This window comes from Ursus maritimus, unplaced genomic scaffold (assembly GCF_017311325.1).
Source record: "Ursus maritimus isolate PB19 unplaced genomic scaffold, ASM1731132v1 scaffold_20, whole genome shotgun sequence".
Lineage (NCBI taxonomy): Eukaryota > Metazoa > Chordata > Mammalia > Carnivora > Ursidae > Ursus > Ursus maritimus.
In genome coordinates, this window is record NW_024424453.1 from 26,529,386 (window position 1) to 26,542,208 (window position 12,823).

The window sequence follows — 12,823 nt, forward strand, 5'->3', positions numbered from 1 at the left end:
GGGCATGCATGTGTGCCTATGCGTTGGGGGGGGCGGGGCAAAGGGAGAGGGGACAGAGACTCCCAAGCAGACACCATGCTGAGCACTTAGCCTGATGTGGAGCTTGATCCCACAACCCTGACATCATGCCGACCAGAGCCAAAACCAAGAGTCAGGCACTTAACCTACTGTGCCACCCAGGTGCCCTTTGGTTTACTAGTATCTATTCAAGTAACTCTCCAGAAAATATGGAGATAAACTTTCTGAGTTTTTAAATGTCTTTATTCTAATTTCATATCTGACTAATAGCTTGGCAGGATATTGGAAATCTGATTTCAAATCCATTTCCCCAGAGTTACTAATGAGAATCTAATACCACGCCAATTTTTGTATTTATTAAAGGGACCTGATTTTCCTCTCTGGAAGATTTTAGTATTTCATTTTCGTCAGCGTTTTTCTAAAATTTTGATTTGACATGTTTATGTATGTTTCTTTTACTCATTGTACTTGGCTTTTTTCAATCAAAAGACTTATATTCTGTATTATTTCTTTAATTCTGTGGGCAGGACTGGAGGGAGCATGAGACGCTGGTGTGGGAGTGTCAAATTCTATTTTTGATTATATGCTGGTTACACAGGCATTTTCCCAAGGAGGGAAACAGGGATCCCAAGGAATCCTACCAGGTTCTACCTCTTTGTACCCATCTTATCATCCCAGTCTCTCGAATTCTCTCCATCCTGTATTAGTTCTGTGATGATTTCCTTCTCTACATTCTTTCCCTTCTTTCTTCTCCAGATGCCAGTTAGTTGTTGAAATTCTTGAATTAGTCCTCTATGTCTCCTTCTTCCCTCCTTTTCCCTCTCTCCAGCTTTCTCTCCTTTCGTATGATATCCTAAACTTTAGTTTCCAGGCCTTATGATTAAATTTTAAATTTTGGTACTTACATCTAAAAAAAGAAGCCAGCCAGGGAAGGGGAACCAAAAGATGCAGTTTGTAGGAGTCACAGCAGGGCAAGAATGGATTGAGGGGGTAAAGGTAAGGGGTGGATAGAGAACTGGTATTAAAATCTAATGTTTTCAAACAGACATTTCATCAGAGATATACAGATGGCCAATAGACACATGAAAAGATGCTCAACATCATCAATCATCAGGGAAATGCAAAGTAAAACCTAAGTAAGATACCGTGTTATATGCAAGTAATGAATCATGGAACTTTACATAAAAAACTAGGGATGTACTGTATGGTGACTAACATAATACAATAATAATTTAAAAAAAGGAATGAAATGAAAAGAGGTAAAAAAAAAAAGATATTGTCTCATACTGTCAGAATGGCTAAAAATGATAAGCAATAACAAGTGTTGACGAGAACATAGAGAAAGGGGAACCCTCATGCACTGTCGGTAAGAATGCAAACTGGGGCAGCCACTGTGGAAAACAACACGAAGCTTCCTCAAAAAGTTAAAAATAGAACTACCATATGATCCAGTAATTTCACTACTGGGTATTTACCCAAAGAACATGAAAACACTAATTTCAAAAAGATATATGCGTCCCTGTTTATTGCATTATTTACAATAGCCAGATTATGGAAGCAGCCCCACTGTCCATCAATAGATGAATGGATAAAGAAGAGATGTGTGTGTGTGTGTGTGTGTATGTGTGTGTGTGTGTACACACACATACACACATACACACACACACACACAATGGAATATTATTCAGCCATAAAAAGAATGAAATCTTGCCATTTGGAATGACATGGATGGACCTAGAGGGTATACTGCGAAGTGAAATGGGGTGGGGGATGCAGAGGCAGAGGGAGAGAGATTCTCAAACAGACTTTGTGTTGAATGTGGAGCCCAAGTTGGGGCTCGATCCCACAATCCAAGATCACGACCCAAGCTGAAACCAAGAGTTGTACGCTTAACCAGCTGTGCCACCCAGGCACCTCTCATATATGGAATTTAAGAAACGAAACAAATGAACAAAGAAAAAAAGAGACAAATAAAAGAGACTTAACTACAGAGAACAAACTGGTGGTTGCCAGAGGGGAGATAGGTGGGGGATGGGCGAAACAGATAGAGAGACTTAAGTCTCTGTACACCTGAAGCTAATATAAAACTGTATGTTAACTATACTGGAATTAAAATGAAAAAAATAAAAAATAAAATCACACAGCTTACAACAACAACAAAAACCTAATGCTTTAGTAGCAATATAGTTCAAATACTGAGTATCTGTGATTTGACAAAACATAAGTAGGAATATGTAATGTTGGATATTATTATGTATAATGATCCTAGTTAAATGTAAAGTACTCGAGTATTTTTTAAAGTACATTCTCATGAGTACTTTTTAAAGAGGAAAAATAACATGTAGCATATGAGTCTAAAGATAATCAGGGCCATCATGCAAGTTAAGACAAGCTCAAAGACTATGAATGCAAAATAAATCATAACCAAACACAGAAATTTGTTACTATAATTAAAAATCTATGTCATATTATATTAGACATAGGACAGTGGTAACCATAGGGTAGCAGTGACTGGGAGGGAGCATGAAGAGCTTTGTGGGTACTGGTGAGGTTTGTTTCTTGATCTGGGTGCTGGTTACACAGATGTGCTCACATTGTGAAAATTCATTGATTGGTGGGTACACTTTATGATTTGTGGTTTTTTGTGTGTATATGTTATATTTCGACAAGAAAATTAGCACAAAAAAAATTGATGGTACCATGAATACAACAAAAACAAAGACAAAAAACTATGTCAATGTGTTTTTCTGACTCTCTTTAGACATCCTCACTAACAAGTCAACAAGGATTTACTAAAACAACTAAAACAATGATGAGCATTCAACACACATGAAAGGCAAAGCTTAGCTCAAGGAATTTGTGATCTGCTTAGGAAAACCAAATATTTAGATGTGAAATTAAGAATATTAACAAGTAATGTATCGGGCTATGAAGAATGCTACAGTAAAAACAGATCCAATATTGGCATGTAACTGATTCTTACTGGAAGACCTAGACATAAATACTCCCCAAGCGGGCTCTTTCTGTGGAGACAGGTCAGCTAGGCCAAGTAGACCAAATGTTTAGCTTCAGAAAGTGTTTCGGTGTTTGCCGTGGTTGGGCAAGGGGGAGGCTGAGTGGCACCCCCTCCTCTGCTTCAGTGGGAGTAGCCCTGTTTTATCTGTTTTATACTATGGGTTCTGTGTTGATTTTCATTTAACAAAAGGATTTTATTCTTAAAATGAGCTTGAAAACCACTCTCCCAGAAATCTGACTTCTAGATTTGTATATCTTGATTGACATACCTTACAGTGGAAAAAATTTTAAAAACCTCTGAAACTCTAAAAATAAAACCCATTTTTAGAAGGAAATGAAAATTACCTGAAGTAAAGGGATAAAATCCTCCTGTTCTAGAGAGTTGCAGCTGGGCTTTGCTAGAAGACAGATAAACTTGGAGGCATCATCGTGATGGTCATTCAGCAACCTATAAAAGAGACAACTGCTTAGGAAGACAGCTACTGTGAACAACGTCTACAATATCGACAGTTGGTAATTTCAGCCTAAACTGAAGGCCGTTTAGATCCAGAATCAAGTTCTCTCTTTTCAGTGATTTTTTAAAAAGGGAATTTTTCCATGCTCTTGATTTTGTCAAAGAGACACCTCCATAAAAGCTCAACAACAAAATCCTTCTGGGGCTGACACCACAGAGTCAACTGAACTAGTGCAGGTAAAAATACACTCGAGGGAGAATGCCCATTCAGGTTTAGCACAGGACATCCAGACCCAGAACTCCAGAGCTACCCACCAGCTAGCCAGGAAAGAATATATCAGTTGGACTACTATGCACCACATAAAACAAAAATGTTTGCCCAGCCTGGCAGACATATTCAGGGCCAACCAGATAGGGGGCTTTTGAAATTAGATTTTGAAGGACCAGGCTGAAAAAAAGAAACGTATGCCCTTTTAAGTCTTTAAGCTCCTTAATTCCTCATGTACAGCTAATTACTGGACATTTCCACTTAGTAACTATACTCTGATAACAAAGTCAAAATATCAAAAACCAAATTTAAAATCTTCCTTTCAAAGTCAGTCCTTTTCATGGATATAGATTTTTGCCCTATCCTGAGCTATCTGGAGTTGAAATTTTGAAGTCATTTTAAACTTCTTTCTCTTCCTTATTTCCTCCACATCCAATTAGTCTCCCATTTTCTTGATTTTCTTCTTTAATCATGTATCGAATGCTAATTGTGTGCCACATACTTTGGCCTTGAAGATACCTGGGATGCAAAGAAAATAAGACACAGTTCTGTGCTCTATAAGGAGCTTACAGTCTAGTGAGAGTGCTACACCATTAAGATGATACTACTGTGTGACAGCCACGACAGAAATAATAAGCATGGGTGTCACTGAAGGCCACAGGAGGGCAGTTAGATTCCCTAAAAAGGGGAAGTAGGAAAGAAGGCTGCTGTGGGTCAAGAGGGTTGCACGTACAAATGCCTGGTGTGAGAGTGCAGAGAACATTCTGGCACTTACAAATGCAGGGATGGTGAGAGAAGGGGACGTGAGCATGTAGGATTGGATCCTGGAGGTCCTTTTATGTTAGGTCAGGGAGCCTGGACTTTAGCCTACTCCACATAAAAATTTTAACTTGGACAGTGACAAGATCAGATGTGCTTTTCAGAAATATCAAGCAAAAATCCCACCAAGGGCCTGAGCATAGATAGTGGCAGTGGGATATGGAGAGAAAGGGGCAAATCTGGTTGAAATGAAAAGGACATGATAGTTGATAGGTGTGGAGGAGTGAAAGGAGGGAAAAGCCCATGATGACTCCTATGTTTCTAACTTGAATCTCTAAGTGCTGGGAATCCAAGATTAGAATACAGGAGTCCTTAAGAATATTTCCTCAAAATGTTTTATTGAACCATTCCCCCTTTTCTATTTCTAGTGTACCTTCAAGTCCGGGGTCTTATTACTTCATGCTGAGACTGACAGAAGGGAAAAGTGTCAAAACAGAGGTCAGTGTTCATCTAACCTTAAAACATAGACAATTCATTCTGAAACATCCTTTGATTATATAATTCCCCTTTTCAAAAATGTCCAGTAGCTCTATACCACTTATATGAGTAAGTCTAAATGCCTAAGTTGAGCATTTGAGGCCCTTGTAATTAGGTGGGAGTCTGCCTACCTACCTCTCTTACTACTTTGCTAAAGGAAACTTCCACTCCAGGCAGCTGGCCTGATCCACTGTTCTCGAAGTATGTCATGTGCATTCTTGCCTCTCTGCCATTTCTCATGCAATTCTACTCTCCTAGAATACCACCCCTTCCAACTTTGCTATCTGAATGCTGGCTATTCTTTAAGGTCCAGCTAATAAACCCACTTCTTCAAAAAGCCTTCTCTCAGAACAAATTCTTTACTGATCTTTGTACCATTTAATTTATGTGTATTATATATACCACTGTACTGTTAGTTTTCTTTTATTTTTCTGGCACCTAAAGGGCAGACACAGTTATAAACAGGTCTTTTCTTCCTTAGCACCTAGCATAGTGATTTTCACACAGAAGTTTCTCAAAAAATGTTTGTGATTTAACAGCTATATACTTAAACTGACTTTATTTGTGATTAAAGCTATAGTATAATTTGTGTATTAATTCTCCTTATCATTCTTCAGCATATTCAAGGCCCCTAGAATTAAATACATATACATTTCAGAAAAAGATTAATATGTAATAAGTGCTAGAAAATGGTTGGGATGATCAGAATAAAAAGGTGGTGAGATCTTTGGAAAGGAGCACTTTTATAAAGAAAGGAGGCACAGATGAGAGATACTCTGAGAAGAAAAAGGCAAATCAAGACTAGCTCTTTCCTATCAGAAGCATGAAAAAGAAAGAAAAGGTGAATTACGATTTTCAGCCAATGATAGTGGCTGGTGAACTCTATATGGAAGAGAAAAGGAGATGAATACGACTTGTGAAAGCTGAGGAAGGCAAACATAGTTATTCTAAATTGGTATCTTCCAGAGCTCTTAAAACAAAATATTGTTTTGTTAACAGACAAATGAAATGCTAACATTAAAATGTAAGAGAAAATAAAGCATAAAGAAGCTGGAAAAATATTATTGACTGAGAGGAGCTCTGCCACAAAGCTAGTTATCTAGGAACTCGAAAAAGCTGTGGACCAACGTCTTTCCCCTAAAAATGTCCAGACTGCAAGAAAATAGATGTCTGAGTACAGATAGGAAACAGGCAATGGGGCAGGGTAAGGAGGGAGAGCAGAGACAGGGAAACAAGAGCCTATTAAGAGGTTCACCCTCAAACCATTAGGAGGAGGGCTAGGAAGCCTCCACCCCATGAGAGCTGGGATAGCAGGGAAAATATTTCCTGTCATTCAGTGACTTTCACATTTGACTTTACTTTTCAAGATTATATAGAGCCTATTATTGGAGCAAGTCAGCTTGTGTATGTATATACCAGTATGTTTTAATTCTGTGTTTATCTGCCAGTTATTTTTTGTACTTGAAAGTTTAACGTACTATACTTGGGCCCAAGTCATTTTATGCAAAGGGTAAAATTTGTAAAATAAATAAATAAATAAATTTGCAAAAATAAACACATATCTTCTTCAAGGTCAGCATAACTCAAATCATCATGTTTAGCTGCTTAGTCTCCCCAAATAGTCATACTAGGGTCTCCCTTAAAGCCCCTTTGCTTTTATTTTATTTTTAAAAAGACTTATTTATTTAAGATAGAGATAGAGTGAGCGAGTGAGAGTACATGGGGGGGGGGACAGGCAGAGGGAGAAGGAGGAGCACGCTCTCCACTGAGCAGGGAACCCTACAACACAGGGGCTTGATCCCAGGATGACCTGAGCAGAAAGCAGATGCTTAACGGATTGAGCCACGCAGGTGCCCCATAAAGCACCCTTACTTTTAAAAGGCATTTTGAAAACCAAGAAACAGACTCTTAACTATAGAGAACAAACTGATGGTTACCAGGGGGGTGGCAGTTGGAGGAGTCAATAGGTGATGGGGATTAAGGAGTGCACCTGTCGTGATGAGCACAAGGCGACATATGGAAGTGTTGAATCACTATATTGTACACCTGAAACTAATATTACAGTGTATGTTAACTAACTGGAATTTAAATAAAAACAAAACTAAACTAAACTAACCGGCATTTTAAGAGCACAGAAAGGAGCTCCCACTAGAGGGTGCTCCAACCACTTCGGTATGGGGCCATAAGCTAAAGGTTTAACAGAGACATACATATAACCAGTCACAGAAATTTTTTTCAAATGAGTAAAGACAGGGACAGTTGCCCATGCTATATGACTGCATAAGCAGTTTCATGTAGTTACCTAAAATGAAGACTTGTGCTTCATGTCTTTTTTCCCCTTTTGCCTTTTTGTAGAAATATCTTTTCCCTAGGGATAAAATTAAAATGATCCATCTCAATAAAAGAACACCAATGTTGTTGTGGCTGCTGCTGCTCTGCCCACCAACATAAATGTCCACCCTAAGTCAGTGACTTACTGTCTTAAGACAAAAACAAAAAACAAAAAACAAAAAAACAAAAACCCTGGCTGTTACTCTAATATTATGCTGTTAACTGCAGCTAAATCAAGTTGGTTAGCAGTTTTCCTTTGCTATAGTCAGCCTCAGGCTCACAAACGTAGGGTCCTAGAATATTCAAAATAACTTAAAATATAAGTAGTTACAGTTCTTCTTTCTATCTCTTATAGAATAGACTACTTTCTTTTTTTTCAATCTCCCAGCTTGCTCAAAGTTTTCTCTTAAACAATTGTTAAGAATTCTAACTCACTTCTTGCTGCTTTCACAGACTGTTAGATGACCAACAATGCTGATCTCAATGGCTAAAGACACTCTGACAAGAGCTGTGCAGTATCTCTATTCTTTCTACTCCTGGTTCATACTCCAGCTAAGGCCTTTTCATGGCCTGACACTTACCAGGTGAAAGAAGTTGGCTGAATGAAAGTTAGAACATACACATTTCAAGTTCTTGAATTCTGCTACTGTTACATGCCGATTTAAAATAACAATAATAATTAATAATAGATAATTGGACCACCCAGCTGAAGTCTTGACTTTACAGGTGGGAAAAGGGGAGGGAATCCAAGATGACTTCTTTACTGTTCAGGTCCTAGGCTCTATTTTCTTTCTGTAGGTTCTAGGCTGCCAGAAATAACAGTGACAAATACCCTAAGGGCAAATGCCAATTCTTTCGCTGGTTCATTCCTGTTAATTAGTGTTTATACTATTTCTAGCTTCTAAGGAATTCCCTTACTTTTAAGACTGCTTATTCACACTTTTTTTTTTTAAAGGCATTTTTTAGATTTTAACCAGCAGTTTTCTACTTGCTATAGGAGAGGTGGAATGGTGATCACAGCACTGACTTTGAAGTGTCATCTAGATGGCATAAGAGGAATGATTCTCCTAGGGTCCCTTTGATTCTTGGTATTCAGACAACTTAGAACTATTACTTGTAACAAAATCACTAAAATTTACCTGGAAAACGTGAAGCATTTTAACTTTTAGCTTTGGTATATTTCTCTAAAATAAGTTCATTAACTGGTAAAAGTTCTGTATACTCTGATCACTGTAGTTCTAATGTAATGCAGGAAGAATTTGGTGAACTCAACTTGCTCCTAGATTTTTAAAAATAAGAATAAATTTATTAATCACCAACTATGATCTCAAGCATTATACTCCTAAGGGCTTTTAGGTGGCATGAAGGGATTAGAAGGAATCTATATGCTGAATTCTGCTATTGTACGTAGATTTTAAATAATAATAATAATAATGAACCGTACTCTGGTTTCTCTTCAGATCACATAAATCTTTCCAGAAAGAACGAGTTCTCAACATTTGCTGCAACATGGACGGCACTGGAGGAGATAATGCTAAGTGAAATAAGTCAAGCAGAGAAAGACAACTATCATATGATTTCTCTCATCTATGGAACATAAGAACTAGGATGATCGGTAGGGGAAGAAAGGGATAAAGAAAGGGGGGGTAATCAGAAGGGGGAATGAAATATGAGAGACTATGGACTATGAGAAACAAACTGAGGGCCTCAGAGGGGAGGGGGGTGGGGGAATGGGATAGACCGGTGATGGGTAGTAAGGAGGGCACGTATTGCATGGTGCACTGGGTGTTATACGCAACTAATGAATCATCGAGCCTTACATCGGAAACCGGGGATGTACTGTATGGTGACTAACATAATAAAAAATCATTAAAAAAATAATAATAATAACGATGACAATGATGATAACAGGTGAACCGCATTTCCCAACAGTTTACCAGGAAGGGTATTTAGTCCAAAAAAGGTGAGGAGAACACGTAAACAAGGCTGGTCAGTTGAAAGACGTAGGAGGGGCAAGCTGTGACATTCTCTTAAAATGTATAAATATATCAAGAAATAACTTATAAAGAAGAAAGGAGAAAAAAAAAGAAATTCAAAAAAACTCATCGGAGGTGAAATAGGTGAAGGGGATTAAGAGTACACTTATGGGGGTGCCTGTGTGGCTAAGTTGTTTAAGTGGTTAAGCGTCTGCCTTTGGCTCAGATCATGATCTGGGTCCTGGGATAGAGCCCCGAGTTGGTTCCCTGCTCAGTGGGAAGTCTGTTTTTCCCTCTCTCTCTGCCCCTTGGTCCCCCTCCAATCTCCGACTCATGCTCTCTTTCGCGCTCTCAAATAAATAAATAAATAAATATCTTTTTTAAAAAAGAGTACACTTATGATGAGCACTAAATGATGTATAAAATTGTTGAATCACTATGTTGTATACCTGAAACTCATATAACATTGTATGTTAATTATACTGGAATTTTAAAAAAGGGCGGGGGGGGGGACGCCTTGTCAGGATGTACATATTTCTTTGTTTCTTAACTGGAGCTTTCAAAAAGTAATTATAAAACCTACTTGAGTTCAATTATTTTTAATAAATCAACTAGATATGATTTTAATGTGGATCATGAGGATGGAAGCTGTATTTCTCACATGACACATGTGGTCTGCTCCCTTAAAGGAGAGTCTTTACTTTTATGTCACTGTTACCAGAGTCAAATCCTAAGACCCAAATTTAACAAGCAAAACTAAGAAACTGTCAAAGAGCTATTACTAAAAAGTATCTCTGAAGATCTCTTTTAATGATTAGAGTCTTATAAGATAAAGACTATGGAAAAAATTTGTGTGTGGTTATAGAGAGTTATGAACCACTGAATTTTACTTGTTGAAATAAAGGGTAAAGGAAAATTAATAAATGAGTAAAATAAGTGACCTTTATAAGGCACATTGTGAGAACTAGACAAATCTTTGCCTAGCCCTGGAGTGACTGCTCATATACTTACTTTCTCCACATGGCAATGAATGACTGTGCTGACACAAATCCTGTCATCTCTCCCCCAGCAGCCCTGAACATGGGGGCTTTCCAATAGAGAGGACAGCCACAGAGCTGCAAATAAAACACAAATACAGTGTAAGCCAAGGGGTGGTGAAAAGGTGACAGAGCCAAACAATGGGCCCTTGTGGCTTTTACCCTTTGCGCCACAGTGGACAGAGGGTCCTTGAGGGAGCAAAATTGGGGCAGAGACAAATATATAAGCTATAGTAGATTCAGAGAGAGACAGAGGGGAAACAAGAGTATTACATGTTTAATGAAGGAAAGGGAAATCCATTTACCTTTTTTCCAAGTTCATTTACAGTGATGTGTCTTTCCCTTTCCTGATAGTTAAAGCAACCAGTCTCCCTTCCTACCACCCTCACATATTTTCTACCTTCTAAAAAGAATGACTGAATGTCATGGTCATATATGTCCTTCCTTCCTACTGCATAAAAATACAGCCACATTTATTACTTGGTCACTTGGTGTGATTACACTCTCACCCATCTCTCTCTTCTTTGCCTCTTATGTTATTAAGCCCCAGGGTCAGGAAGAACCAGAAAAGCCTAGATTGTTCAAGAAAATAGCTATCTACTTAAATGGTTACAATGCAGGTATAAGATTAAAGATAAAAATCAAAATGCTACCATTTATTTATACATTAGAAACTACCACAAATGGCTACAAATTATAAAAGCCTTAGGAGGAATTGGGAATGAATATAAAACTACAATATACAACTATAATACTCTATAAGGTGTTTTTTTCAATAAAAAGCTCTTTCTTTCAATTAATTATACTCTCACAAGAAAGAGTTCTTACCAAATTTATCTGCTTTTTTCCTAGAGAGGAAACTCTTTCGAGTAATAATAGTATCTGAACAATAGCAGAGAAATAGTCTCCACATGTTCCCAATTTTGTACATGCATGTAAAACATATTCCTAAATTTGGAACCCTTCGAAGAATCGTATCTTGTTATCAAATAGTCTTATTATTCATATTAGACACAGGATCTGTTGAGCCTTCATCATGCTACAAAGGGAAGCTTTTCCTTTGGAGGCTGACTAGATGTGAATCCGTATTAGGTTCTGGTGAAGCCGCTCCCGGTGTGATGCCTCAGTGCCTGGGGAATCCCCACAGAAGCATGAGGAATACCTGGTCTGACGTTATGAGTCTGAGTTATGCTGAGAGAACACCCAAAGGCTGCTGGATTCACGTCGGAGATGAGGATATGGAAGGTGAGATTCGAGCCAGGGGAGCTAAGTACAGGGCAGAAATAATAGCTGCTCCTGCTGGGGCCACAAAAGCACGTTCTGCAAACAGGGTGGAACTTCAGATTTCTTAAGTCCAGAGGTCAAATACCTCCACTGAAGTCAAGAATGAGGGAAAGGTGTTGCTTAGCAACCAAATGGATTTTGTTTATTGTGTAAATTATGATTGCCAAAGTACAAAGCTCACAATTAATATACTTTGGGTGGTAAACTGTCAAATCCACTTCCCAATCCCAATCCTCCCAATCCTCCCTTTCATGCAGAATGGTAGCCTGACAAGAAAGTGCTCTTAGATGTGACAGACAACTGGCAACTGCTAGGAAAGCTTGAGAGAATAGTTTGTATTGTAGAGGTGGGAGTACAGAGCCCCAAACAGAGAAAGTAAGTATTGGGAGAGACTGGAACTGGCTTGCCATGGTGCTTGCCAAAGTCCCACCATTATAGTCACTCATAGATTCTCCAGAATTGGAAGGACTCAGGAATCTTCTAGCTCAACCTTGGGAAGCGGTCGCCAGCCTCAGCTGAAACACTACCAGGGACTGTGTGCTTAGCACATCCCGTGGGGCTACTTCCACTATTAAACAACTTTCATTCCCTTGGATTATAGTCTTTTCTCTAGAAGATTCCTGTTAAAATGCATACATATCAGCTCCTAAGGAGTAGTAAGTTGGTGAGAGACCGACACATACATTTATTATGACTCAAAGGCAAAATCCTAAGAGATAAGGTATAGAATGGATAGGTTTTAAAATAGATTGGGGGGCGCCTCGGAGGCACAGTCAATTAAGCATCCAAATCTTGCTTTTGGCTCAGGTCATGATCTCAGGGTAGTGAGATTGAGCCCTGCATCAGGCTCTGCGCTCAGCGTGGAGTCTGCTTAACACTCTCTTGCTGTCTCCTTCTGCCCTTCCCCCCCAACCTCAAAAAATAAATAAATCTTTAAAAAAATAAAATAGATTGGAAAGGGCTGGCCTATTTTTCTCATAGTGGGGTACCCTAAATAGCCACATGTTAGGCAGCATGAAGGTAATAGCCCTTGGAGAAAATGCCAAAGGAAAAAAATGCAATGCAGACATTACACTTTGGCTATTTAAAAAAATGTATGGCTAGGGGCACCTGGGTAGCGCCGCCGTTACAGCGTCTGCCTTCG

The 12,823-nt window shown here is 38.7% G+C and overlaps 1 protein-coding gene across 3 annotated transcripts in view; it reads right to left on the reverse strand.

The window, feature by feature from the left end:
- PPP2R3A (protein phosphatase 2 regulatory subunit B''alpha) overlaps nt 1-12,823 on the reverse strand; it is a 204,928-nt gene that overhangs the window by 110,838 nt on the left and 81,267 nt on the right. For all 3 annotated transcript variants that reach the window (XM_040636783.1, XM_040636784.1, XM_040636785.1), the window contains 2 exons: nt 10,370-10,473; nt 3,379-3,481 (listed from right to left, as the gene is read on the reverse strand). In XM_040636783.1, the coding sequence (XP_040492717.1) occupies nt 3,379-3,481; nt 10,370-10,473 (207 nt within the window). The remainder of the gene's footprint in view (nt 1-3,378; nt 3,482-10,369; nt 10,474-12,823) is intronic.